The sequence below is a fragment of the Taudactylus pleione genome, unplaced genomic scaffold, assembly GCF_031769625.1.
Source record: "Taudactylus pleione unplaced genomic scaffold, aTauple2 ptg002435l, whole genome shotgun sequence".
NCBI classification, from domain to species: Eukaryota; Metazoa; Chordata; class Amphibia; order Anura; family Myobatrachidae; genus Taudactylus; species Taudactylus pleione.
The window spans coordinates 34,736-61,762 of NW_028286820.1; the positions used below are offsets into that span (position 1 = coordinate 34,736).

At 46.9% G+C, this 27,027-nt stretch overlaps 1 protein-coding gene across 3 annotated transcripts; it reads right to left on the bottom strand.

Annotated features, from left to right (window-relative positions):
- Window positions 1–1,817: 1,817 nt before the first annotated feature.
- Window positions 1,818–25,151, bottom strand: LOC148431337 (uncharacterized). Of its 3 annotated transcripts, none has more exons than XM_088466084.1 (10): window positions 25,026–25,151; window positions 22,300–22,400; window positions 21,406–21,506; window positions 20,923–21,114; window positions 20,126–20,249; window positions 14,191–14,288; window positions 13,945–14,056; window positions 12,709–12,800; window positions 3,832–3,943; window positions 1,818–3,153 (listed from the first exon to the last, which is right to left on the bottom strand). In XM_088466084.1, exons 3-10 carry the CDS (start codon window positions 21,484–21,486, stop codon window positions 2,237–2,239), a joined length of 1,728 nt encoding a protein of 575 aa, XP_088322210.1. In that variant the 5' UTR covers window positions 21,487–21,506; window positions 22,300–22,400; window positions 25,026–25,151; the 3' UTR covers window positions 1,818–2,236. The 3 variants fall into 3 exon arrangements, with proteins under 3 accessions (XP_088322210.1, XP_088322211.1, XP_088322209.1); XM_088466085.1 differs by having other exon boundaries at window positions 1,818–3,150; window positions 24,942–25,030; XM_088466083.1 differs by having other exon boundaries at window positions 24,942–25,030.
- Window positions 25,152–27,027: the final 1,876 nt, after the last annotated feature.

A 27,027-nucleotide genomic window follows, 5' to 3' on the forward strand; every position in this document is an offset into this window, starting at 1 on the left:
GGGTTGGATTCCAACGCGTTGGCCGACTTTGTGAAACTACTTTTGGGAATCTGTGGGACCTCACCTGTGGCTGGAGTAAACCTGGGACGCCTGGAACACTTTTCCTTTTTCTGCCTTATTTGTCTACTATTCTATCAGGTAGACAATTATATTCGGTGAGGAGCCATCTTACAATATTTTTTGACATGTTTATGTTCTTTGTTTTATGTTCTATGGAATGTGATATGTTTTAATAGAGTATTATGCTATGGGAGCTTTTCTCTAAATTTGTCTTTGCATAAACCACTTGATGGAGGAGTAAATGTAGGACTAAATGGAAAGTATCGATGGATTGCGATTACATCTGCTCCTACATGTGCCTCAGTGTCTACAAATTCATGTAGACCACTATCTGGTAGGCGAACTATATAGAGATTTGGAATTAGTTATTAAACGTTGACAGGATTATAGTATGAACCTTTTTTTTATAGGCTTGAGTCCTTATCCAGATTCCCTAAGTTCATTTCTGGGTCAATTGGAAGGAACGCTACTTACCGGTGAAAAATGTCTTCAGCGCCGCAGGATCTGTATTGGTGATATTATTTCATTGTTTAACATTTTTGGGAGTGTAAGGTGAACACTACTACACCAAGAGACTCTATTGGCTGCTTGTATAGAGCGCACTTGTCAGATTCACATCTCTTTTGTGGCATCACAAAGACGGTGGCAAAGTGGTGGGCAGACCTGGGCTGTGACGTAGCTACCAGTGCACACACAAATGGGCCGTTCAGTAGGCGTATTATGGGAGTGTCTCAGGTGTGTCAGTGCAAGCAGCTGCCAGCCAGAGGCATAGGAGTCCGTGGTCAGACAGAGACACTGCATCTGCCATAGGGTTAGTCCAAGTTTCGATGATGAAAACCGATGGTGGCTAATAAGGACGCACCAATCGATATACAGCATGCATGGGCGCTACAAGTGGGCATCTCAGTCTTTGCAGGTTCGGCCGCATATATGTACCCAAGGGAAGGAATTTGTAGCGACATTTGCATAAATTCGCAGACTGACGATCACCAGTAGGCACAGCTGCATGGACTCCAATTCAGGCTCTGAATGGGGCTTGGGAAAGGATTGAAGGAGAGAACCCACGGCACAGGTATGAAGGTGCTAAGCTTTGACGGGACCCTAGAAATGACAGATCTCCTGACTCGATGGTCCGTATACTGTTAGGAATCAGTGGCAGCCTAACCTACTCTCGATGGGGTTCAGGAATAGGTTTGAAAGCAGGGGGGAAGAATACTCACTGAAGGGCGAGTGTGAGAAAAGTTGAGTGGAATTGGGTTACCTTTCCGCTCATCCCCAAAAGTGGAAAAGACTCATTTACTTGGAAACCAGTTTTCTAAATGAAATCTTCCATCATGGATTTTCTATTATGCGAGTTATCTGATGCTGATCAAGATTGGGGTGTAAACCTTTTCTCCAGGGTTGGCTGGTTTCAACCAAAATGTGTTTTTTTTTAAAAAAAATTATTATGCTGTGTTTACAGGCACGGAGCAATGACTTCATAAAATAAAAGCCTATTATAAAGGGAATCCCTCTGGTATTATTCCACATTATTGTGGTCTTAATTTGAGTGAGCCGAACCAATACAGTAAATTCACACAGAGAAATAAGGAAGGTGAACCATATCAGAGAGGTACTAAATTTGTCTAGCATCAGCTAAGCCTCCACAAACTCCTCCCATAACAATCCTATAGGACAGGAAATAACCACAAAAAACTTACATCCTCAAGCTTAAAGAATAAACAACTCCAACACATTAAAGAGGCAAAACACAGAAAAACACCTCATGGTTTAATCTCTTTCATGTTTATTTAAAATTCTACACCTTCAGTCCTACTGAGATGAGTGGAAGGGAGAAAGACTTGGTCTGGCTCTCTTTTGGGGCGGGATGTATTAACCATGGCATCCGCGATGCCGTACATATAACCAAATTATCAAGTACACACCGCCAATAATGTCGCCGGTATGTACCTAGAAAATTACAAACAGCAGCTCTCCCGGTAAAAGTTGTCCTTTGCAATACAGGGACTTCCGGGTTTATGACCCAAAAGTCACTCTGGCGTCATCTGCACATGCACAGAATGATGCGCACGCCGCAGGGGGAACTGGAAGGAATCAACCGGATCTCTCACAGGGGGCGTTACAAAAAGAAGCCCATAAGCTACTATCGGGTAACGCCATCTAAAGATGGCTTTACCTACCGGGTCCAAGCTCCGGATGTACCTTTGTGAATTCTCTGATGATTGATAAGACTGGATTTATGCGCAAAACATTTCTCGCACTCCGCGCACGGAAAGGGCTTCTCTCCCGTGTGAATCCTTTGATGCTTAACGAGATCTGACTTCTCGGTGAAGCACTTCCCACACTCCGTGCACTGAAAGGGCCTCTCACCCTTGTGAATTCGCTGATGTTTAACAAGGAGAGACTTATGAGCGAAACACTTCCCGCAATCGGGGCACGGAAACGGCTTCTCCCCGGTGTGCATTCTCTGGTGCTGGACGAGGAGAGATTTCTTTATAAAGCGTTTCCCACAATCTGTGCACGGAAAGGGCTTCTCGCCGGTGTGAAACTTCTGATGCGTCACCAGGTAGGATTTCTGTATAAAACACTTCCCGCACTCAGCGCACGGGAACGGCCTCTCGCCAGTGTGGATTCTCTGGTGTCTGACAAGATCCTGTTTCCGGGTGAAGCATTTCCCGCACTCGGAGCAGGGGAACGGCTTCTCGCCGGTATGGATCCTGTGGTGACTGACAAAATTGGATTTCTGTATAAACCATTTCCCGCAATCCGGGCATGGAAAGAGCTTCTCGCCGGTGTGACTTCGCCGGTGTATAATAAGATCAGCCGCCTGGGAAAAACACTTCTTGCATTCTGAACACGGATATACTTCGCCAACACTGCTATGGGCAGTGCTAGGGGTAATAGGATCTGCTTTAGAAGTAGAACACTCCTCCTGATTATGTGGGACAGATGATATATCTTCGCCATGAAGAAACTGATGTATATTTGGTCTTTCTCCTGGAGAATCCTGTGTGATCTCATTATCTTCTATCTCACAGGCTGGAGACAAGACAAGATGTTGCCCCAAGGTATTCCTGCCGCTGTGTCCATCTGCTGAGAATAAAAAAAAAAATGCATGAAAAATAGGACGATTCATCAATGAGGAGGAATGACCAGACAGACACTCAGTATGTCCAAAGCGAATATATCGACATGACACTGCCGGCACTGGGATCCCAACACGAATGTGATGCTACTCAACAGCGTTTTAATTGTATTGGTTGATATTTCTTTAAACATGCCGGTTACTCTAACGTCATAGCACATGCAGGGATTTACTGCATAAACAATGGGTATGCCCAATTCTTCATGCAGTATCTTAATCATGGCTGAGTGTTTAGCTTTACCCATGTTAAACCGCATAAAGTAGTTTTATTCATAGGCGTTCAAAGCAGCAGATCCATTTTAACAGGCCGCCATTGGCCGGTGTTTAAGACCACGCGTACTCGGTGACTGTCCATGTGAAAGACAGTGTTTTCATAGATGGCATGATAAAGGGGCATCCACACAAGAAATAATTATGAGGGGTAATCATTGGCCAGAAAGAACCCTTCGGAGATGTATTAGGGTTCGGAGCTTTGGTCGATTAAAGCTGATGGCCAACGCACAGAGTCCTGGTACTTAGCGTCAGATTGCTGTAGTAGTGACAGAGGAGGGTGTAGGATAAGAGATTGCTGTAGTACAGAACAAGGAGAATATGTGACTGTTCTGTACTTAGTGATTATTACTCACCTGTGCTGATACCTGTAGGGATTGCCTCCTCCTTGCACTTCTGATCATGCCTCACATACGTTTCCTCTTCTCCATCTAGGTCTTCTGCTTTAATACCCATCAGGCCTTCACACTAAATAAGCAAAACATAACAAAAATAAAATGTGAGTTATGGTAAAACTTACCTTTGTTAACTCTCTTTCTTCGAAGTCCATAGGGTCCACAGGGAGACCATGGGGTGTAGGTGGTGGCTGAGTAATCCGGGCACCACGCAGTTAAAGCTTTCAGCTTGCACTGGTCCACTCTCCCTGTACTCCGCCCCCAAGCCAGAGGCACCTCAGCTTGTGGAAATACAGGATGGTTCCAACGCTTTCTATGATCTATCCTATGAATCTGTTTGATAGTGTTCTGGATGTATTCAGAGATATGTAAAAAAACAGAATGGCAATATCATATAATACAGTCAAAAAAAGGTTTCTCTTTTAAGAAATTTAAAACGCACTCACCATTTACAGGTGGGGGATAGGCATTGGACACAATTTTCACCATGGTTGTAAAATGCAATGTAGATCTGGATACCTTTGGGTCACTCCATAGATGGGGGAAAAAAAAAAAAATGACAAGCTTCCATAGTGCAAATCACTAAACCCAATACAAGGTCCTACAGGGTTAAGTAGTATACTCACCTTGAATGGGGTGTGATGGAACCTTTTGAGATTTATATTTTAAAACCGATGTCCATCGGTTTAATATAGAGTTTGTTGAGCTTTGTGTTGATATTCAAATCCAAAAGAGTAATCCAATAATTTATTAGTCTATAAAGGTGTTATCTAATTACACCAGATGATGATAAAAACTATTTTTATTACAGTGAAATAGCGCAATTTTGATTAAAAAAATATATATTAATAATATAGAATAATTTTTTTTTATTTTTTAATTATTTAAAAAAACAAAATACATAGTTCAGAAATTAAAAAGTGGAGAGAACCAATGGATGGTTACCTAGCAAAGCATTTCACAGAACCAATGTCTGCTTCCCTATTTTTTTTTTTATTCTATTTTAATATTATATAATTTTTTAATCAAAATTGCATTATTTCATTGTAATAATTTTTTTCAATGTCTCTACTCACAATGAAAATTATTTTTATTATCTGGTGTAATTAGATAATACCATTATAGACTAATAAATTATAAATTATCTAATTACACCAGAATATAATAAAAATTATTTTCATTGTGAGTAGACATTGAAAAAAATTATTACAATGAAATAACGCAATTTTGATTAAAGAATTATATAATAATAAAATAGAATAAAAATAAAAAAATAGGGAAGCAGACATTGGTTCTGTGAAACACTTTGCTAGGTACCAATCCATTGGTACTCTCCACTTTTTCATTTCTGAACTATGTATTTTGTTTTTATAAATAATAAAAAAAAAATGATTATTAATATATAATTTTTTAATCAAAATTGTGTTATTCCACTGTAATAATTTTTTTTCAATGTCTCTACTCATTTTACAATGAAAATAATTTTTATCATCTGGTGTAATTAGATAACACCATTATAGACTAATAAATTATAAAATTATTTGATTACTGGATTTTTATAAGCAAATTCTTTTGGATTTGAATATGAACACAAAGCTCAAAAAACTCTATATTAAACCGACAGACATTGGTTTTAAAATATAAATGTCCAAGGCTTCCATCACACCCTATTCAAGGTGAGTATACTACTTAACCCTGTAGGACCTTGTATTGGGTTTACTGATTTGCACTAATGGAAGCTTGTCATATGTGTATTCCCCCATCTATGGAGTGACCCACAGGTATCCAGATCTACATTGCATTTTGCAACCACCGCAGGACCAGGGTGAAAATTGTGCCCATCGCCTATCACCCACTGGTAAACGTGAGTGCATTTATATTTCTTAAAAGATAAACCATATTTTGACGGTATTATACGATATTGCCATTATGTTTTTTTACATATCTCTGAATACATCGAGAACACTGTCAAACAAAGTCATAGATTAGATCATAGAAAACACTGGAACCATTCTGTATTTCCATAACTGTCTCTTGAAGGGCATTGTTGAAAGAGCTATACAGACAAAATGATGACTCAATTCCCATCTTATTAGACAGTAGAGATGATGCTATGCTTTCTACTTTAGAAGAAATGTGGCAGGAAAATAACGTAATGAGTCCTGAGAATCGTAAAGCTGAATCTGAAAAGAAAATCTTTGATATAGACAGTTGTCGCAATAGATTTAAACTCAAATCGGAATTTTTTCCTATTGGAGCAAAAAGCAGTAGTGTAGAAGCCTTCTATAAATGACTCTAGATGGATTTCAAAACATTGTGTTTGCAGAAGAGTGGGAGCGCAAAACTGAATTGTAATTTGTCCAACCAGGAAAAACACGCACTTATGATCCTTACACAAGACACCTCCCTGGTCTTTAAAGAAGCTGTTTTGACTAGGGATCCAACCAGTACATATCTGGTTGAATTAAAACAACTGCTGGACCCGGCAGTTACCTCTGAGATCATATCTAGAACCGAATTTAAATTTCTATGTCCATCGTTTCCGACCACTCCTATCTTTTATTTTCTCCCTAAAATTCATAAATCCCTCACTGCAGCCCCCGGTCGCCCCATTATTTCTGGTGTTAACTCTCTTACTTCTAATCTTTCTTTCTACTTGAATTCTTTTCTTCAACCCCGTGTTAGGTCCCTGAGGTTGCACCTTAGGGATAATATGCATTTACTCAGTCTAATACAATCAATTGAATGGAAATCTTCCTTTGCATTTCTTACTGTGGATGTCACTGCGCTATATACCCATATTCCACACTCCAAGGGTGTGAAGGCTATAGCCAGAAGACTCACCAAAGATGGCGACCTCGGGGAGGAACACAGGGATTTTATTTTTCAATGTATGACTTTTATTCTTAAACGCAACTATTTTCTTTTTCTGGACACGTATTATTTACAGGTGATGGGAACAGCCATGGGGACAAGGTTTGCACCCAGTTATGCTAACCTATACATGGGGGACTTTGAGGACACCCATGTGTGGGTGAGCGAATGGGCTGCGAACATGGTCTTCTATGGCTGTTATATAGATGATCTTTTTATTAATCTGTCTTCTGCCACTTCTTTTATCACTGCTCTGAACACTAAATCTTACAATTTACACCGGATTGTGTTTCTGGATGTGAACCTAGAGGCTCAGGGAGACAAAATTGTTACATCTAAAGGTGCGTACACACTGGACGATAAAGTGGATGACTGAACGATAACGATATCGTTCACTATATCATCCATTTTTTGACACCAAAACGATGAACGATTACGACGATGCGCGTTCCCGCAGGTCGTTCGTCTTTATCGTTCATCTGGCAAACATGCAGGCCAATCTGACGATATCGTCAGGTTGCTGCATGTTGCGGAATGGGGGAGAGAGCCCGTTGCTGAACGTTATCGTTAATGATATCGTTCAGCGGGGGTGCTCAATGTCATGAACGACATTGAGCACATCCTGCTGGGACACACTAGACGATATCCCTCGTGGAGCATATCGCCTAATGTGTATGCACCTTAACTTCACGAAATCTGTTAACACCAATGCCTATCTACACTATAGGAGCGCACACTTCGCTCCTTGGAAGCGCAATATACCAAAAGGCCAACTTATGCGCCTTCGACATAATTGCACTACAATTGATCTTTGCTGTACACAAGCTAGAGATATGATTGATGCCTTCAAACAGAGAGGGTATCCAGATAATATATTAGAAAAGCATATACTGAAGTTCTGCAGATGGATCGATCTAATCTTCTTTGTCCCAAAGTAATCTTTGAGGATAATATAGAACAAAAAACGAATAGAGATGTGGCATTCGTGTGTAAATTCAATAACAGTTTTCGTGAGGTTAGAGATATATCACAAAATTACAAAATCCCGAGATAGGATAATATGTTAAGAGACATTCTACCATCTAAACCACTGGTCGGGGAACAGGGGTAAATTACCCCAAATGGGGTAAAAATGAAATTCCTGGGGGTAATGGACGGACAGCCGGTCCCAAGTCTACCTGGAGACATCTAGGCCGTGTAACTTGAAATTATTAGATCCTGTCACCTGAAAAGGACATGCGGCCGGCGGTAATACCTACTGCACCCATTTGAACTTTTGGAATTATTAGCGCTGGTTCTTGTACTATTTATTTCTCTGATTATTGTTGGGACTGACCATCCCTTTACCAGCTACTTATCTGACAGCGCAACAGTATTATTTATTAGACTTATTATGGCATTGTTGAAAGGCTCCTGCTGTTCCAAGCTGCACGTCTATATCTAACAGGGAAATTGGCGCCAGTCTCACCCATCCCTATTCACCTCAGTTTGTAACAAGCCAAAGGCCGGAGGAGGAGAAAAGAGAGAAGGAAGACTGGTATACAGAAGAATCACACTCTCACAGAGAAGGAGACAGGAAACTGGAGACCAGAAACATATGGGAGCCACCAGCAGGACAGTGCCTCAGTCTTGTTTGAACTTCCGAAGAACTCGAGGAAGAAGGGAGACTGGAGGAAACAGGTACGCAAACTGGAAAAATCCACTTCATTGATAATGCGTCTACAAAAGTTGCCTCGGCATCTCTTGTTCTGGACCCGTACACTGGTAGTTTGTGATTGTGTCAGGAGGCCATGAGGTCCACCTCTGGGAGGCCCCATTTCTCCACTAGGAGTTGAAACACCTCTTGGTGAAGAGACCATTCCCCGGGATGCACGTCCTGACGGCTGAGTAAGTCTGCTTCCCAATTAAGAGCTACCGGAATGAACACTGCAGAGATGGCCGGGAGGTGACCCTCGGCCCATGTCAGAATGTGTGACACTTCTGTCATTGCTGGCCAACTACAAGTGCCTTCTTCATGATTGATGTAAGCCACTGTTGTGGCATTGTCGGACTGAACCTGTACAGGTTTTCTGTGAAGTATGTGCTGGGCCAGTGTGAGGGCCCTGTAGACAGCTTGAAGTTCCAATATGTTGATCGGCAGGGTTGATGCAACCTATGTCCAACGGCCCTGAAAGGAGTGCGGACCGGACACTGTGCCCCAGCCCCGGAGACTGGCGTCCGTTGTTGGGATTGCCCAGACCGGGATCCAAAAGGGGCGACCCTTGGTTAGAAGAGATGTCTGTAGCCGCCAAGATAGAGACAGATGCACCTCCGGAGAGAGCACCATCATCTGAGCTTGATCTGATGGGTTAACCCTACCACCTGGAAAGGGTTAGCCTCTGCAAAAACCTGGAATGGAACTGAGCATATGCCACCATGTCGAAGGTGGACACCATGGATCCCAGAACCTGCATTGCTGAGTGAATCGACACTCGGCGACTGTGGAGACATATGCGCACTCGTAGTGTGGAGATCTTGTATGATGTCAGAAAGAATCTCTCATCCTGAAAATCCAGCAGGGCTCCCAGATGAATCATTCTCTGTGAGGGATTCAGGGAGGACTTTTTCCAGTTGATTAACCATCCGTGCTTTTGAAGGAAAGCAATGGTTAGCTGTAGATGGCTTTGAAGCACCACTGGGGATCCTGCTAAGAGCAGAAGGTCGTCCAGATATGGTAGCAGTCGGATACCCTGACCACACAGGTGGGCCGCCGTGATTGCCAAAATTATGGCTAACACCCAGCCCAAAATTGGAAGTGTTGCTGAGTATAGCAAACCGGAGATACCGCTGAGGAGAGGTCGCTATAGGCATATGTAGGTATGCATCCTGAATATCCAGCGATACCATAAAGTCCCCAGGCTCCATAGCTAGGATGATGGAGCGTAGGGTTTCCATCCTGAACCTTGGCACCCTTAGGAATTTGTTCAGGCATTTGAGGTTGAGGATAGGCCGATGAGAACCATTCGGCTTCTGAATCAGAAAGAGTGGAATAACCACCAGTCCTCACTGAGATAGTGGGACTGACACAATTACCCCTGCTTGCAGCAAGGACTGTATGGCTTTCTGGATTTGTAAGGCCTTGTTCGGTCTGAAGGAGGGCCTGTGTAGAAAAACTGGTGGGGAAGCCGTCTGAGAAATGAGAGTGCGTACCTCTGAGAGACAATGTCTCTTACCCAAGCATCAGTTGTGGTTTGACACCAGCCCTGGGCGAACTGAAGAAGTCGGCCTCCCACTCTGGGATCCCCCAGAGGGAGGCCTGTCCCGTCAGGCTGAGGGATATCCTTGGGTTTTGAAGCAAGGCGTCTGGTGTTCCAGGTCTGCTTGGTCCTGGGTTCGGCAGCCCTCGTGGAGGCCGATTGCCTAGGAAAGTACTGGCCTTTAGGGCTTTCCTTGAGGACAAAAGGACTTAAAAGATGTAGTCTGAGGTCTTGTAGTAGAAGTAGCTGAAGTCAGAAATTAAGTTTTTGATGCTGCCAACATGGTTACAATCTTGTCAAGGTCTGGGCCAAACAAGACCTCCCCATTATAGGGTAATCCTTCAGGGCCTTTCTTGGAATCCGCATCTGCCTTACATGAGTGCAGCCACAGGCTACGGCAGGCAGACACAGTCGTGGCCGAAACTCTGGTGGTTAGGAGACTGGCATCCAATGTTGCTTCTTCAATATAGGAAGCTGCATATCGAATGTGAGCAACAAAAGACATCTGATCCCTGAAGCTTCTAAGGGAAAAGAGTCTTCAAGTGCCTCAGCCCAGCTCTCTATAGCTTTAACCACCCATGCAATAGCCATGGTTGGACAGCCGCCCCTGAGAATATATCAATTTCAGGCAACATTCCGCCTTCCTATCCGTAGGGTCCTTCAAAGAAGTAACTGTAGGAATAGGCAACGTAGCGCGTTTAATTAAACACGTAACATGGGAATCCACCGCAGGGGGTGTTTCCCATTTTCCACAGTGAGCCACAGGAAAAGGGTAACATGAGGTCAGACATTTTTGTAGTTGAAACCTCTTATCAGGTGATTGCTAGGCTGCAGCCATGTGTTCAGCTAGATGATCCGATAGAGGAAATTCTGCTGAAGCTACTTTCTGTCGTTTAAACAGAGGGTACTTGGATTTAGGGGCTGGCTTGTCATCTATTAATAAGATGGATCTGACAGCTCGCACCAAGGCAGGAATATTAATTTTTGACGGACTCTCATGCTCCTCCAGAGGGGAGTCAGGGTTAGAGAGATCAGCATCTTCTGTCGGATGATACCTCAGAATCTGAGAATTGCGTGGACTGTGACGATAACACAGGACGGTTAAAGGGCTTACTGAGAAGGGGCTTCTCACCATGCAACATGCAGCATCTGCACCGAGTTAGAGAGTACGTCTACCCATGGTGGGGGTACAGGAGGTACCTGTATAGCCTGACCCTGTTGTGGCAACCCCAAAGGGGGCATTACGGCCTGCTGCGATAACCCCATAGGGGGAATTACAGCTGGAACCGCTGGGCAGTCCACAATAGTGGCCAGTACCTGAGAAAATGAAGCCCAGGGGGGCTCTTGTCTGACAGGCCTGTGGAGTATAACACTTAATACATAACCCATCTTGTATCAAATCCTCCTCACTTAAGCCTGCAGTACATAGTTTGCATGATTGCAGTATGGGTGCAGATGCCTGCTTGTTACTCTTGCCTTTGCTGGACATAGCTGCAGAGTAACATGGCACACAATATGGCACTGGGTATAATGCAACCACTTGTAGGATACTAGTAGGAATGCAATATACTGGTCCTGTCTTATGCTTGGGAGCTGCAGGAGCACACAGCCCAAATATGGCACAGTGCCACGAACAACTGTATGTGACAAACTTCACAAATACTTCGTTCTATAGATGTGAGGCACAGGAAAACCCCTGAATACACCTGTATGATAGGGCAATAGTCAGAGAGTAAAGGGAAAGATATAATCTGACAGTAGATGAGAGAAACAGACAGGCAGCGCTAGCATAAGTCACATACAATGCAGAAATAACAAATAACTGCAAACTGGCACTACAATCAACTATACAGTGTCTGGTAGGCTATAGTGCTACATACGCTGACTCCAGGGAGATGTATGTAGGGGGACCGGACCCTGCGTATCCCTGAGAGAGCTGTGGCTGTGCCCTTGAGAGAAAATGGCAGCCGGAGACCTCAGAGGGGGCGTGGTCGGAGAATTCAGGGAAGCGAGATTGGCGCCCTGAGCTGAGGGGAGGAGCCACTATAAGAGGAAAGCTGACCTCGCCTTGCCGACTGTTTAACCACCGGGATGCTGGTTACCGCACCACATGTACCCTGGGGGTCTAGTGTATCACGGTGGGTAGAGTCTGTGTCCACACTCAGCACCTCTAGTCTGTCCCCTGAGACCGGAGGTATGACTGCTAAAGTGTGCGTCACCGCAAGCGATGACCTGCCTTACCTGTCCCCTAGTGTCCGGCTTGCGGTCCGTCCACGGGGCCAGCTAGCAAGGAAACCGGGATGCCCGCCGAAATCCCCAGCCTGAACTGCCATTGCGGCGCCGGAGGGGTGACTGAGCGGCAGCGCAGATGTCTTAAAAAAGAACAAATCATAAAATAAAAAGCTTTTAGGGCCCCCGCGTAATGGTGACCCGACTCCGGCCGGGCACTAACGAAACTGAGGTGCCTCTGGCTTGGGGGCAGGGTATAGGGAGAGTGGACCAGTGCATCCTGGAAGCATTCCTCATCCACCACCTAAACACCAAGGTCTCCCTGTGGAGCCCTATGGACCCTGAAGAAGAAATGACACAATTTATAATATCTCAGTTAATGAAGTGAGATAAACAGAAGAATATTAGTGTACAGGATGCACAGAGCTCCTCTACAGATCATGCAATATGGAGTCTCTTTGGTAACACAGCATTTGGTGAAAGCCTCAATTCCATTTACCCGATTATCCTGGGACATATTCTCCTCTGTACAATCCTGCGCATAACAAGGGCACTGAGGTCTATCTGGTGTATTTCCATTACTGGATCCATCTGTAGGAGACACACACAGGGAAGATCATGAGTAGCACGTTGTGTGCCTGTACATGTTGCAGTGAAAATAGACTGTAAGCTCTGCTGGTGCAGAGACTGATGTGAAAGGCCAAATATCTGTAAAAGTGCTGCAGAATATTTGTGCGCAATATAATAATTGGTAATAAATAATGGAGGATGGGTAATGTCACATAGAGTCCCTTCCCATTGGTCAGTGAATGACTCTCAAAAATGAGTTCAGGGTCGATGAATGAAACACATCAGAGACTTGTCTGGTCATTTGACTTGTAGATCAATGACAGGATGTTGAGGAGGAGAGCAGGAGTCTAATAGAGGCTGATGGCTCCTGATGTATGAGATACACCAGAGAGTGTGGGGAGGAGACTGGTCAGATATCTGGGCTGGTAACACACAGTGACATGATGTGAGGGGGAGAGCAGGAGTATTATAGGGGCTGATGGCTCCTGATGTATGAGATACACCAGAGAGTGTGGGGAGGAGACTGGTCACATCTCTGGGCTGGTAACACACAATGACATGATGTGAGGAGGAGAGCAGGAGTATAATAGGGGCTGATGGCTCCTGATGTATGAGATACACCAGAGAGTGTGGGAGGAGACTGGTCAGATCTCTGGGCTGGTAACACAGTGACATGATGTAAGGAGGAGAGCAGGAGTATAATAGGGGCTGATAGCTCCTGATGTATGAGATACACCAGAGAGTGTGGGTAGGAGACTGGTCAGATATCTGGGCTGGTAACACACAGTGACATGATGTGAGGAGGAGAGCAGGAGTATGATAGGGGTTGATGGCTCCTGATGTATGAGATACACCAGAGAGTGTGGGGAGGAGACTGGTCAGATCTCTGGGCTGGTAACACACAGTGACATGATGTGAAGAGGGGAGCAGGAGTATAATAGAGGCTGATGGCTCCTGATGTATGAGATACACCAGAGAGAGGGTGGGGAGGAGACTGGTCAGATATCTGGGCTGGTAACACACAGTGACATGATGTGAGGGGGAGAGCAGGAGTATAATAGGGGCTGATGGCTCCTGACTCCCCCACTGGGCAGATAGTTTCCCTCATTTGTCTGTAGTGACAGAACAAGGAGAATATGATCTGTACTTAGTGATTATTACTCACCTGTGCGGATATCTGTAGGAAGTTCATCCTCCTTGCACGTCTGATCACCCATCTCATACGTCTCTTCCTCTTCATCTATAACTTCAACTTTAATATCAATTAAATCTTCCTCCTAAAAAGCTCACAAAATATCAACAACCTTTGAATGTTTAAATAAAATAAATTAGATTAAAAAAGTTTATAAGATCCACAAAACTTCACTAGAAATCATATAGCTTATTTTGTGAGACCTTTAGTTCTATCTACCTGATAATCCTGTTGGATATTGTGATTTTCCGATGTACAATTGTAGGAGTAAAGCATATGGGGACCTCTCTCTGGGGTATTTCTGTTACTAGCTCCATCTGTAGGAGACACACAGTGACTGATTACATTGTATGTATATGTATATATGTGTCAGATATAGATATAATGAGAGTTATGGTAAAACTTACCTTTGTTAACTCTCTTTCTTCGAAGTCCATAGGGAGATGTAGGTGGTGGATGAGGACACTACGCAGTTAAAAGCTTTAGCTCCCAGGATGCATCAATCCATCCCCTTATACCCAGCCCCTGAGCCAGAGACAACTCAACTTGTGACAAGCCAAAGGCCGGAGGAGGAGAAGAGAGAAGGAAGACTGGTACACACAAAAATCACACTCTCACAGAGGAGCGGGAAACCAATGATCAGAAACATAGCCCATATGAAGCCAGATGCGTCATGGCGGGTGCCCTGTGGACCTGGTGGACTTCGAAGAAAGAGTTAACAAAAGGGTAAGTTTTACCAGAACTCATTTTCTTCTTCAGGGTCCATAGGGTTCCACAGGGAAATCTTGGGGATGTCACAAAGCAGTCCTCAGAAAGGTATTGACAGAGGATTACATGACCGCCTTACAAAGCTATTTAGGTGGGGCGCCAAGGCGAGCTGCCGTAGAAGGACCCACTGAGCGAGTAGAATGAGCAGTAACAGTAGCCGGTACAGGAAGGCCTGCCTGCGTGTAAGCCTGTGAGACGTCTGCAAAGCCATCTAGCCAATGTTTGTTTGCTGGCTGACCATCCCTTTTTGTGAAATCCATATAGCACAAATTAGAAGTCTGATTTCCGAAGGGAAATGGTACGGTCCACATATATCCTGATGGCACGGACCACATCCAAGGAGGCCTCACTTGTCGGGAGGTCTGGTGATTGAAAGGCCTGGACTACAATTTCCTCAATGGAACCTATTAACAACTTTAGGAAGGAAACCAGGGCAAGTATGAAGCACAGCCCTGTCCTGGAGGAATATTAGAAAAGGGGAGCGACAGGAGAGCAACCCTAAATCTGACACGCTATAGCCAGAAGGAAAAAAAAAAGGCTTCACTGTTAGCCGAATTCCACAGAATCCAGGGGTTCGAATGGAGGACCCTGGAGGGCATGAAGAACGACTGACAAATCCCAATGAGCCACTGGAGGGACAAAGGGAGGCTGAATTCGGAGGACACCCTGGAGGAAGGTGTGGATATCCGGTACTGGAGCAAGTCTACGCTGGAACCAAATGGACAGAACCGAGACATGCACTTTCAGTGAGGCCAGGCGGAGTCCAAGGTCCAATCCGGCTTGAAGGAAGGCCAGGACTCTAGAAATCCTAAACACCTGAGAGTCGTGGCTTCTGGTACGACCCCATTGAAAATATGTATGCCACACACTGTGGTAGATCCGAGAAGAGGCTGGCTTACGCGCTCTGAGCATAGTTTTGACTACAGAGCTAGAGAACCCTTTGGACCTCAGGAGGGATGTCTGAAGAGCCACGTTCAAAGACAGACGACCAAGGTCTGCTTAAAGGCAACCCAGAGACAACAGGTCCGGTCGTTGAGGCAGCAGGAACAGAGTGTCGATGGAGAGACTCCGAAGATCCGAGTACCAATGTCGTCTGGGCCAAGCTGGAGCCACCAGCAGGACAGTGCCTCCATCTTCTTTGAACTTCCGAAGCACAAGGGAGATTGGAGGGAATAGGTACACTAACTGGAAGGTCCACTTCACTGATAATGCGTCTACAAAGGTTGCCTCTGCATCTCTTGTTCTGGACCCGTACTATTCACTAGGAGTTGAACCTCTTGGTGAAGAGACCATTCCCCGGGATGCACGTCCTGATGGCTGAGGAAGTCTGCTTCCCAATTGAGAACTCCCAAATGAACACTGCAGAGATGGCTGGGATGTGACCCTCGGCCCATGTCAGAATACGTGACACTTCTGTCATTGCTGCCTGACTAAGAGTGCCTCCTTCATGATTCATGTAAGCCACTGTTGTGGCATTGTCGGACTGAACCTGTACAGGTTTTCTGTGAAGTATGTGCTGGGCCAGTGTGAGGGCCCTGTAGACAGCTCGAAGTTCCAATATGTTGATCGGCAGGGTTGATTCGACCGATGTCTAACAGCCCTGAAAGGAGTGCAGACCGGTCTCTGCGCCCAGCCCCAGAAACTGGCGTCCGTTGTTGGGATTACCCAGACCGGGATCCAAAAGGGGCGACCCTTGGTTAGAAGAGATGTCTGTAGCCACCAAGATAGAGACAGGCGCACCTCCGGAGAGAGCACCATCGTCTGAGCTTTGATCCAATGGGTTAACCCATTCCATCTGGAGAGGATTAGCCTTTGCAAAGGCCTGGAATGGAACTGAGCATATTCCACGATGGTGGACACCATGGATCCCAGAACCTGCATTGCTGAGTGGATCGACACTCGGTGACTGTGGAGACATCTGCGCACTCGTAGTTAAAGTTGGAGATCTTGCCTGATGTCAGAAAGATTCTCTGATCCTGAAAATCCAGCAGGGCTCCCAGATTAATTATTCTCTGTGATTCAGGGAGGACTTTTTCCAGTTGATTAACCATCCATGCTTGTGAAGGAAAGCAATGGTTAGCTGTAGATGGCTTTGAATCACCACTGGGGATCCTGCTAAGAGCAGGAGGTCGTCCAGATATGGTAGCAGTCAGATACCCTGACCACGCAGGTGGGCCGCCATGATAGCCATAATTTTGGTAAACACCCGTGGAGCTGTGGACAGTCCAAGAGACATAGCCCGTATTTGTAAGTGTTGCTGAGTATAGCAACCCGGAGATATCGCTGATGAGAGGGCGCTATAGGTACATGTACGTACGCGTCCTGAATATCCAGCGATACCATAAAGTCCCCAGGCTCCATAGCTAGGATGATGGAGCATAGGGTTTCCATCCTGAACCTTGGCATTCTTAGGAATTTGTTCAGGTATTTGAGGTTGAGAATAGGCCGATTAGACCCATTCGGCTTCTGAACCAGAAAGAGTAGAATAATAACCAATCCCTCACTGAGATAGTGGGACTGGCACAATTACCCCTGCCTGTAACAAGGACTTTGTAAGGCCTTGTTCGGGTCTGAAGGAGGGCCTGTGTAGAAAAAATGGGGAGGACGTCTGAGAAATGAGAGGACGTACCCGTGAGAGACCACTTCTTTTACCCAAGCATCCGTTGTGGTTTGACACCAGCACTGGGCGAACTGAAGAAGTCAGCATCCCTCTGGGGGATCCCCTCCCATCAGGCTGAGGGATATCCTCGGAATTTGAAGCAGGGCATCTACTGTTCAAGGTCTGCTTGGTCCTGGGTTCGGCACTACTGGCCTTTAGGGCTTTCCTTGAGGACAAAAGGACTTAAAAGATGTAGTCCGAGGCCTTGTAGTAAAAGTAGCTGAAGGCAGAAATGCCATTTTTGATGCTGCCAACATGGTTACAATCTTGTCAAGGTCTGGGTCAAACAAGATCTCCCCATTATAGGGTAATCCTTCAAGGCCTTTCTTGGAATCCACATCTGCCTTCCATGAGCGCAGCCACAGGGTACAGCGGGCAGACACAGCCGTGGCCGAAACTCTGGTGGTTAGGAGACTGGCATCCCACGTTGCTTCTCCAATACAGGAAGCTGCATATCGAATGTGAGCAACAAAAGACATCTGATCCCTAGAGGCTTCTAAGGGAAAAGAGTCCTCACATGCATCAGCCCAGCTCTCTATAGCTTTAGCCACCCATGCAATAGCCATGGTTGGATGGACAACCGCCCCTGAAAGAGAGTATATATCGATTTCAGGCAAGCTTCCACCTTCCTATCCGAAGGATCCTTCAAGGAAGTAACTGTAGGAATAGGCGATGTAGTTCTTTTAATTAAACGCGTAACATGGGAATCCATTGCAGAGGTTGTTTCCCATTTTGCACAATGAGCCACAGGTAAAAGGGTAACATGAGGTCAGACATTTTTGTGGATAAAACCTCTTACCAGGCTGCAGCCATGTGTTCAGCTAGATGATCCGATAGAGGGAATTCTGCTAAAGCCACTTTCTGTCGTTTAAACAGAGGGTACTTGGATTTAGGAGCTGGCTTGTCATCTTCTATTAATAAGATGGATCTGACAGCTTGCACCAAGGCATGAATATTAATTTTTGACCGACTCTCATACTCCTCCCGAGGGGAGTCAGGGTTAGAGAGATCAGCACCTTCTGCCTCGGATGATACCTCAGAATCTGAGAATTGCGTGAACTGTGACGATAACACAGGACGCTTAAAGGGCTTACGGAGTAGGGGCTTCTCACCTTGCAACATGCAGACTATGCACTGAGTTAGAGAGTACGTCTACCCATGGTGGGGGTACAGGAGGTACCTGTATAGCCTGACCCTGTTGTGGCAACCCCAAAGGGGGCATTACGGCCTGCTGCGATAACCCTATAGGGGAAAATACAGCTGGAACCGCTGGGCAGTCCGCAATAGTGGCCAGTACCTGAGAAAATGAAGCCCAGGGGGGGCTCTTGTACAGGCGCTGGTCTGATGGGCCTGTGGAGTATAACACTTACTACATAACCCATCTTGTAGCAAATCCTCCTCACTTAAGCCTGCAGTACATAACTTGCATGATAGCAGTATGGGAGCAGATGCCTGCATGTTACTCTTGCCTTTGCTGGACATGGCTGCAGAGTAATATGGCACACAATATGGCACTGGGTATAATGCAACCACTTGTATGATACTAGTAGGAATGCAATATACTGGTCCTGTCTTATGTTTGGGAGCTGCAGGAGCACACAGTCCAAATATGGCACAGTGAAACGAACAACTGTATGCGACTAACCTCACAAATACTTAGTTCTATAGATGTGAGGCACAGGAAAACCCCTGAATACACCTGTATGTTAGGGCAATAGTCAGAGAATAAAGGGAAAGATATATGCTGATAGTAGATGAGAGAAACAGACAGACAGCGCTAGCATATGTCACATACAATGCAGATATAACAAATAACTGCTAAATGGCACTACAATCAACTATACAGTGTCTGGTAGGCTATAGTGCTACATACGCTGACCAGGGAGATGTATGTAGGGGGACTGGACCCTGCGTATCCCTGAGAGAGCTGTGGCTGTGCCCTTGAGAGAAAATGGCAGCGGCAGACCTCAGAAGGGGCGTGGTCGGAGTAGGAGAGCAGCTCAGGGAAGCGAGACCTCAGTGGAATGGCGCCCTGAGCTGAGCTGAGCTGACCTCCCCATGCTGATTGTTTACCCACCGAGATGCTGGTTCCCGCACCATATGTATCCTGGCGGTCTAGTGGATCAAGGTGGCTGGAGCCTGTGTCCACACTCAGCGCCTCCGGTTTTTCCCCTGATACCGGAGGTATGACTGCTTATGTGCGGGTCACTGCTAGCGATGACCTGCTTTACCTCTCCCCTCGATTGTCCAGGTTGCAATCTAGGTCTGTCCACAGAGCCGGCTAGCTAAGACCCCGGGATGCCCACCAAGAGCATCAGAAGAAACTGGCGTTGCGGCGCCCGGACGGTGACGGAGCGGCAGCGCTGATGTCCGTTGGACAGTCTGCTGCTGCGCTCACAGGAGAATACAAAATAAAATCATAAAGGTAAAAACCTATCTGGGCTGCCTAAGCAGCCCACTGTATAATGGTGATCCGACTCCGGCCGGGCACCAACGAGACTGAGGCGCCTCTGGCTTGGGGGCAGGGTATAGGGGGATGGACGGATGCATCCTGGGAGCTAAAGCTTCAACTGCGTGGTGCCCAGTGTCCTCATCCACCAGCTACACCCAAAGGTCTCCCTGTGGAGCCCTATGGACCCTGAAGAAGAAATATGAGTTATCAGATGATGTGTATATAGGTGGCCCCCATAGCTCTCCCCATTACAATAAATTACATTCTCCTCTTACCCAGTGATGTGAGGGGCCGGTGATTCTCCATCATCACGTCCTTGTACAGACCCCTGTGTCCTTCTATATACTCCCACTCCTCCATGGAGAAATACACAGTGACGTCCTCACACCTTATAGGAACCTGACACACACAATGATACAGTCATCACCCAGACACATCCCCTGGTGTTACTGTATAATGTCCCATTCCCAGCAGTCACCTCTCCAGTCATCACCCAGACACATCCCCTGGTGTTACTGTATAATGTCCCATTCCCAGCAGTCACCTCTCCAGTCATCACCCAGACACATCCCCTGGTGTTACTGTATAATGTCCCATTCCCAGCAGTCACCTCTCCAGTCATCACCCAGACACATCCCCTGGTGTTACTGTATAATGTCCCATTCCAGGCAGTCACCTCTCCAGTCATCACCCAGACACATCCCCTGGTGTTACTGTATAATGTCCCATTCCCAGCAGTCACCTCTCCAGTCATCACCCAGACACATCCCCTGGTGTTACTGTATAATGTCCCATTCCCAGCAGTCACCTCTCCAGTCATCACCCAGACACATCCCCTGGTGTTACTGTATAATGTCCCATTCCCAGCAGTCACCTCTCCAGTCATCACCCAGACACATCCCCTGGTGTTACTGTATAATGTCCCATTCCCAGCAGTCACCTCTCCAGTCATCACCCAGACACATCCCCTGGTGTTACTGTATAATGTCCCATTCCCAGCAGTCACCTCTCCAGTCATCACCCAGACACATCCCCTGGTGTTACTGTATAATGTCCCATTCCCAGCAGTCACCTCTCCAGTCAGCAGCTGAATTATCTTGTTGGTGAGTTCCAGGATCTTCTGGTCATTGTGTCTCTCATGTATCAGCAAGTAAGGTGGAGGCACCGTGATTGGGCTCTGGGTCCTGCTCATCGCTCCTGACACACGGGGACGGCTGCTGGGTGTCTCACACTCCCCAGATGTCTTCTTCACTACTGTGTAATCCTGTGTATTGAGAGACAGTAATTCATAATATAAATAGGAGTGATGTCACTGTGACATTCCCAGACTCCCTCACCTCCCCAGTCAGGACCCTGTGTTAGTAATAGAGATAATAGTGATGTCACAGTGACACTCCCAGACTCCCTCACCTCCCCAGTCAGGTCCCTGTGTTAGTAATAGAGATTATAGTAATGTCGCTGTGACACTCCCAGACTCCCTCACCTCCCAATCAGGTCCCTGTGTTAGTAATAGAGATTATAGTAATGTCACTGTGACACTCCCAGACTCCCTCACCTCCCCAGTCAGCAGGTGGATGATCTCCAGGGTGAGATTTAATATCCGCTCGGTAAAGTGACCCCTGTCCTTGTCCATCATGACGCTTCTAATTACGGAGTCTAGTTTTAGAGAAAGTTAATAAGAGTGAGGTGACCTAGGTAGATAGAGATATGGATTAAACAGTAACAGGGTGCTCTGTTGAGGACCAAATCAGTCATTCAGCATTTTCAATCCCCATCACACATACATACACACACCAGCCTGCTCCCCCATCACACACACACATACACCAGCCTGCTCCCCCATCACACACACACCAGCCTGCTCCCCCATCACACACACACATACAGCAGCCTGCTCCCCCATCACACATACACACCAGCCTGCTCCCCCATCACACACACATACACCAGTCTGCACCCCCATCACACACACATACACCAGCCTGCTCCCCCATCACACACACACATAGACCAGCCTGCTCCCCCATCACACACACACATACACCAGCCTGCTCCCCCATCACACACACACATACACCAGTCTGCTCCCCCATCACACACACATACACCAGTCTGCTCCCCCATCACACACACCAGCCTGCTCCCCCATCAAACACACACCAGCCTGCTCCCCCATCACACACACACACACACACACACACCAGCCTGCTCCCCCATCACACACACATACACCAGTCTGCACCCCCATCACACACACATACACCAGCCTGCTCCCCCATCACACACACCAGCCTGCTCCCCCATCACACACACATACACCAGCCTGCTCCCCCATCACACACACCAGTCTGCACCCCCATCACGCACACACACACCAGTCTGCTCCCCCATCACACACACATACACCAGTCTGCTCCCCCATCACTGTGACACTCCCAGACTCCCTCACCTCCCCAGTCAGCAGGTGGATGATCTCCAGGGTGAGATTTAATATCCGCTCGGTAAAGTGACCCCTGTCCTTGTCCATCATGACGCTTCTAATTACGGAGTCTAGTTTTAGAGAAAGTTAATAAGAGTGAGGTGACCTAGGTAGATAGAGATATGGATTAAACAGTAACAGGGTGCTCTGTTGAGGACCAAATCAGTCATTCAGCATTTTCAATCCCCATCACACATACATACACACACCAGCCTGCTCCCCCATCACACACACACATACACCAGCCTGCTCCCCCATCACACACACACCAGCCTGCTCCCCCATCACACACACACATACAGCAGCCTGCTCCCCCATCACACATACACACCAGCCTGCTCCCCCATCACACACACATACACCAGTCTGCACCCCCATCACACACACATACACCAGCCTGCTCCCCCATCACACACACACATACACCAGCCTGCTCCCCCATCACACACACACATACACCAGTCTGCTCCCCCATCACACACACATACACCAGTCTGCTCCCCCATCACACACACCAGCCTGCTCCCCCATCAAACACACACCAGCCTGCTCCCCCATCACACACACACACACACACACACACACCAGCCTGCTCCCCCATCACACACACATACACCAGTCTGCACCCCCATCACACACACATACACCAGCCTGCTCCCCCATCACACACACCAGCCTGCTCCCCCATCACACACACATACACCAGCCTGCTCCCCCATCACACACACCAGTCTGCACCCCCATCACGCACACACACACCAGTCTGCTCCCCCATCACACACACATACACCAGTCTGCTCCCCCATCACACACACACACACACACCAGCCTGCTCCCCCATCACACACACATACACCAGTCTGCTCCCCCATCACACACACCAGCCTGCTCCCCCATCACACACACATACACCAGTCTGCACCCCCATCACACACACTAGCCTGTTCCCCCTTCACACACACATACATCAGCCTGCTCCCCCATCACACACACATACACCAGCCTGCTCCCCCATCACACACACATACACCAGTCTGCTCCCCCATCACACACACACATACACCAGCCTGCTCCCCCATCACACACACATACACCAGTCTGCTCCCCCATCACACACAACAGCCTGATCCCCCATCACACACACACCAGCCTGCTCCCCCATCACACACACATACACCAGTCTGCTCCCCCATCACACACACACATACACCAGTCTGCACCCCCATCACACACACACCAGTCTGCTCCCCCATCACACACACACACACACACACACACCAGCCTGCTCCCCATCACACACACATACACCAGTCTGCACCCCCATCACACACACACCAGTCTGCTCCCCCATCACACACACACACACCAGCCTGCTCCCCCATCACACACACACACACCAGTCTGCTCCCCCATCACACACACACACACCAGCCTGCTCCCCCATCACACACACACCAGCCTGCTCCCCCATCATACACACATACACCAGTCTGCACCCCCATCACACACACATACACCAGTCTGCACCCCCATCACACACACATACACCAGCCTGCTCCCCCATCACGCACACATACACCAGTCTGCACCCCCATCATGCACACATACACCAGTCTGCTCCCCCATCACGCACACATACACCAGTCTGCTCCCCCATCACACACACACACACACACACACACACAAGCCTGCTCCCCCATCACACACACACACCAGCCTGCTCCCCCATCACACACACACCAGCCTGCTCCCCCATCACACACACACCAGTCTGCTCCCCCATCACACACACATACACGAGTCTGGTAATAATTGTACATCAGTTATTACTTCCATGACACACTCAGAAGAATAATAATATTATTATTATTATTATTATTATTATTATTATTATTAACAATTAAAAATATCAGAGCCATTGCCTCCCCCAGGGAACACGCCGCTCAGTTATACCACTGAGAGGACTTTTCTACTGATGAGGACTTTTGTCCCAATTTCAGGCCAGGTGGTAGACGTGCCCCCACTAAAGGCTGCCCCTTCTATGCCGCGCTTATCACTAACTAGAGATGTGCGGTTTGGTTCTACTTGGTTCTTTTTCGCCATCGCCATTTTTCAGATCCCAATGGAACAGAACCGCATATCTCTACCAATAACAGGTGTGCGTAGCATTGTATGGGCGCTGTCAGGGGATGGGGGGGCATGACAAGCTCATTGTGACACGTCTGTGCCCCTTCTTTGGGTCAACCAAAAGTATTAAAGCCTCACTTGATAATAATACAACAACAACAATAATACAACAATAATAATAATACAATAATAATAATAATGATAATAATACTATAAATAAAACTACAACAACAACAACAACAACAACAATACAATAATAATAATACAATAATAATGATAATAATAATACTACAAATAAAACTACAACAACAACAATAATAATAATAATAATAATAATAATAATAATAATAATTCAGAGCTATTACCTATACAGGAAGACAGCTCTGTAACAAGAATAATAATAGGAATAATACACCAGTTATTACCTCCTCTAGGAGCCACTCAGTATATTAGTGATTATAATAATAATACATTACACTTATTACCTCTGCCATGGGGTCACTCAGCTCAGGGACACAACAGACCAAAGGGGTAATAGGAGCTTGTACACTCAAGGAAGAGTCACTCACCGTACAGAAACGGAAAATAATCTATTTCATTAATAGCAGGGGCTCCTGGGAATTGTAGTCATGCCTCAGGATGTGGAGTTACATTCTGGATTTAGGAGACAGGCTCTGCCAGACCACAACAAAATGGCCGCCGCTTTGCTGTACCTCCCCCTACTCGCAATGTCTCGGTCTGTAGGTGACAAGTGAGGTTGGTGATGTTGCCCTGGTGTAGAGATATCTAGTGCACTGAGGAGTAGAGTGTGAGAGTTGGTATTTTAGCATCCCAGACCCAAACCCTGTCTGTGTAGGAGACTTAAGCCACGGAATCATGGCCGCCGCCCTCTTGCACTGAGGACATGGAGCTCTGTATGTGTAACAGTAATTTCTCCCTGCAGTGGTCCAGCTGCCGATTACGTGTATTATTGAAGTGCTGGTGACGTCACCCACTATATTTGCGTCCATGGGGGGGGGTTATAAGTATAACCAGTAGGGGATGAGGGGTGTATGCCCAATGGGTACACGTAGAGCGGTGAGTGGTGTTGGCCCAGTAGGGCAAGGGGTGTATTACCCATAGGTACAGTGTATGCCCAGTAGGTACATGCAGAGTGGGGTTGGTGGGTGGTAAGTGTGCCCAGTAAGGGGAGGATTGTATGCCCAGTAGCTACATGCAGAGTGGTAAGTGTGCCCAGTAGGTACATGCATTGTGGGGAATGGTAAGTGTGCCCAGTAGGTACATGCGGAGTGGTAAGTGTGTCCAGTAGGTACATGCATTGTGGGGAATGGTAAGTGTGCCCAGTAGGTACATGCGGAGTGGTAAGTGTGTCCAGTAGGTACATGCAGAGTGGTAAGTGTATCCAGTAGGTACATGCAGAGTGGTAAGTGTGCCCAGTAGGTACATGCAGAGTGGTAAGTGTGCCCAGTAGGTACATGCAGAGTGGTAAGTGTATCCAGTAGGTACATGCAGAGTGGTAAGTTGTCCAGTAGGTACATGCAGAGTGAGGTGGGGAGTGGTGTATGCCCAGTAGGTACATGCAGAGTGGAGATGGGGAATGGTAAGTGTGTTCAGTAGGTACCCAGTGGTAAGTATACCCAGTAGGTACAAGCAGAGTGGGGGTGGGAAGTGGCAAGTATGCCCAGTAGGGGGAGAGGTGTATGCCCAGTAGGTACATGCAGAGTGCATTGGGGAGTGGATAGTGTACCCAATAGGCACATGCAGATTGGGGGTGGTGAGTTAAAATGTGCTTAGTAGGCGAGTGGTGTATGCCCAGTAGGTACAGGCAGAGTGGGTGTGGTAAGTGTGCCCAGTAAGGGGAGGGTTGTATGCCCAGTTGGTACATGCAGAGCAGTGGCAAGTGTGCCCAGTAGGTATATGCAGAGTGGGAAACTGTGTATGCTCAGTTGGCACATACACAGTATAGGTGGGGAGTGTGCCCAGTAGGTGTAATGGTGTGTGCCCAGTATACTTACACATGCATGATTTTTACCTGCTAGATAAATGTTTTTAGGCTGAAAAACAACTGAATCAGTCTCCCCATGTGCTCACACTGCTGCACCTCATATTATCTGTGCCAGGTCTGCTCTGCCGGCTGCCATCGATGCTGCTATTGGTGCTTAACATTGATGGTTTGACCCATTGATGGACATCCCTGCTGTGACATGGCAGGCCAGCTATATGTAGCTAACCATCGATGGCCGATGTCCCCTACGCTTCACCATTAAGAGTCTGGGCAGTCTTACTTGCCTCACCTATGTGTCACTGGGATTGGATCATAGGTGGACGCTAAGCAGTAGCATCTGAGACTTTTGTCGCAGCCACCACTGTAAAATAATGCTGGAGCTGATAATCTGCCGTGGTACACACAAAGGCACACCATCGAGCGGACATCGGCCACACCATCACACTTCTAAGCCACCCCATGGTGCTAGAGCTAGACCAGACTGAATTACAGAGGGCTGGTGCATGAGTTATTTTAGGCTAAGCTTCAGGGGTGGACGCACTGCAGATGACGGACATAATGGAGCG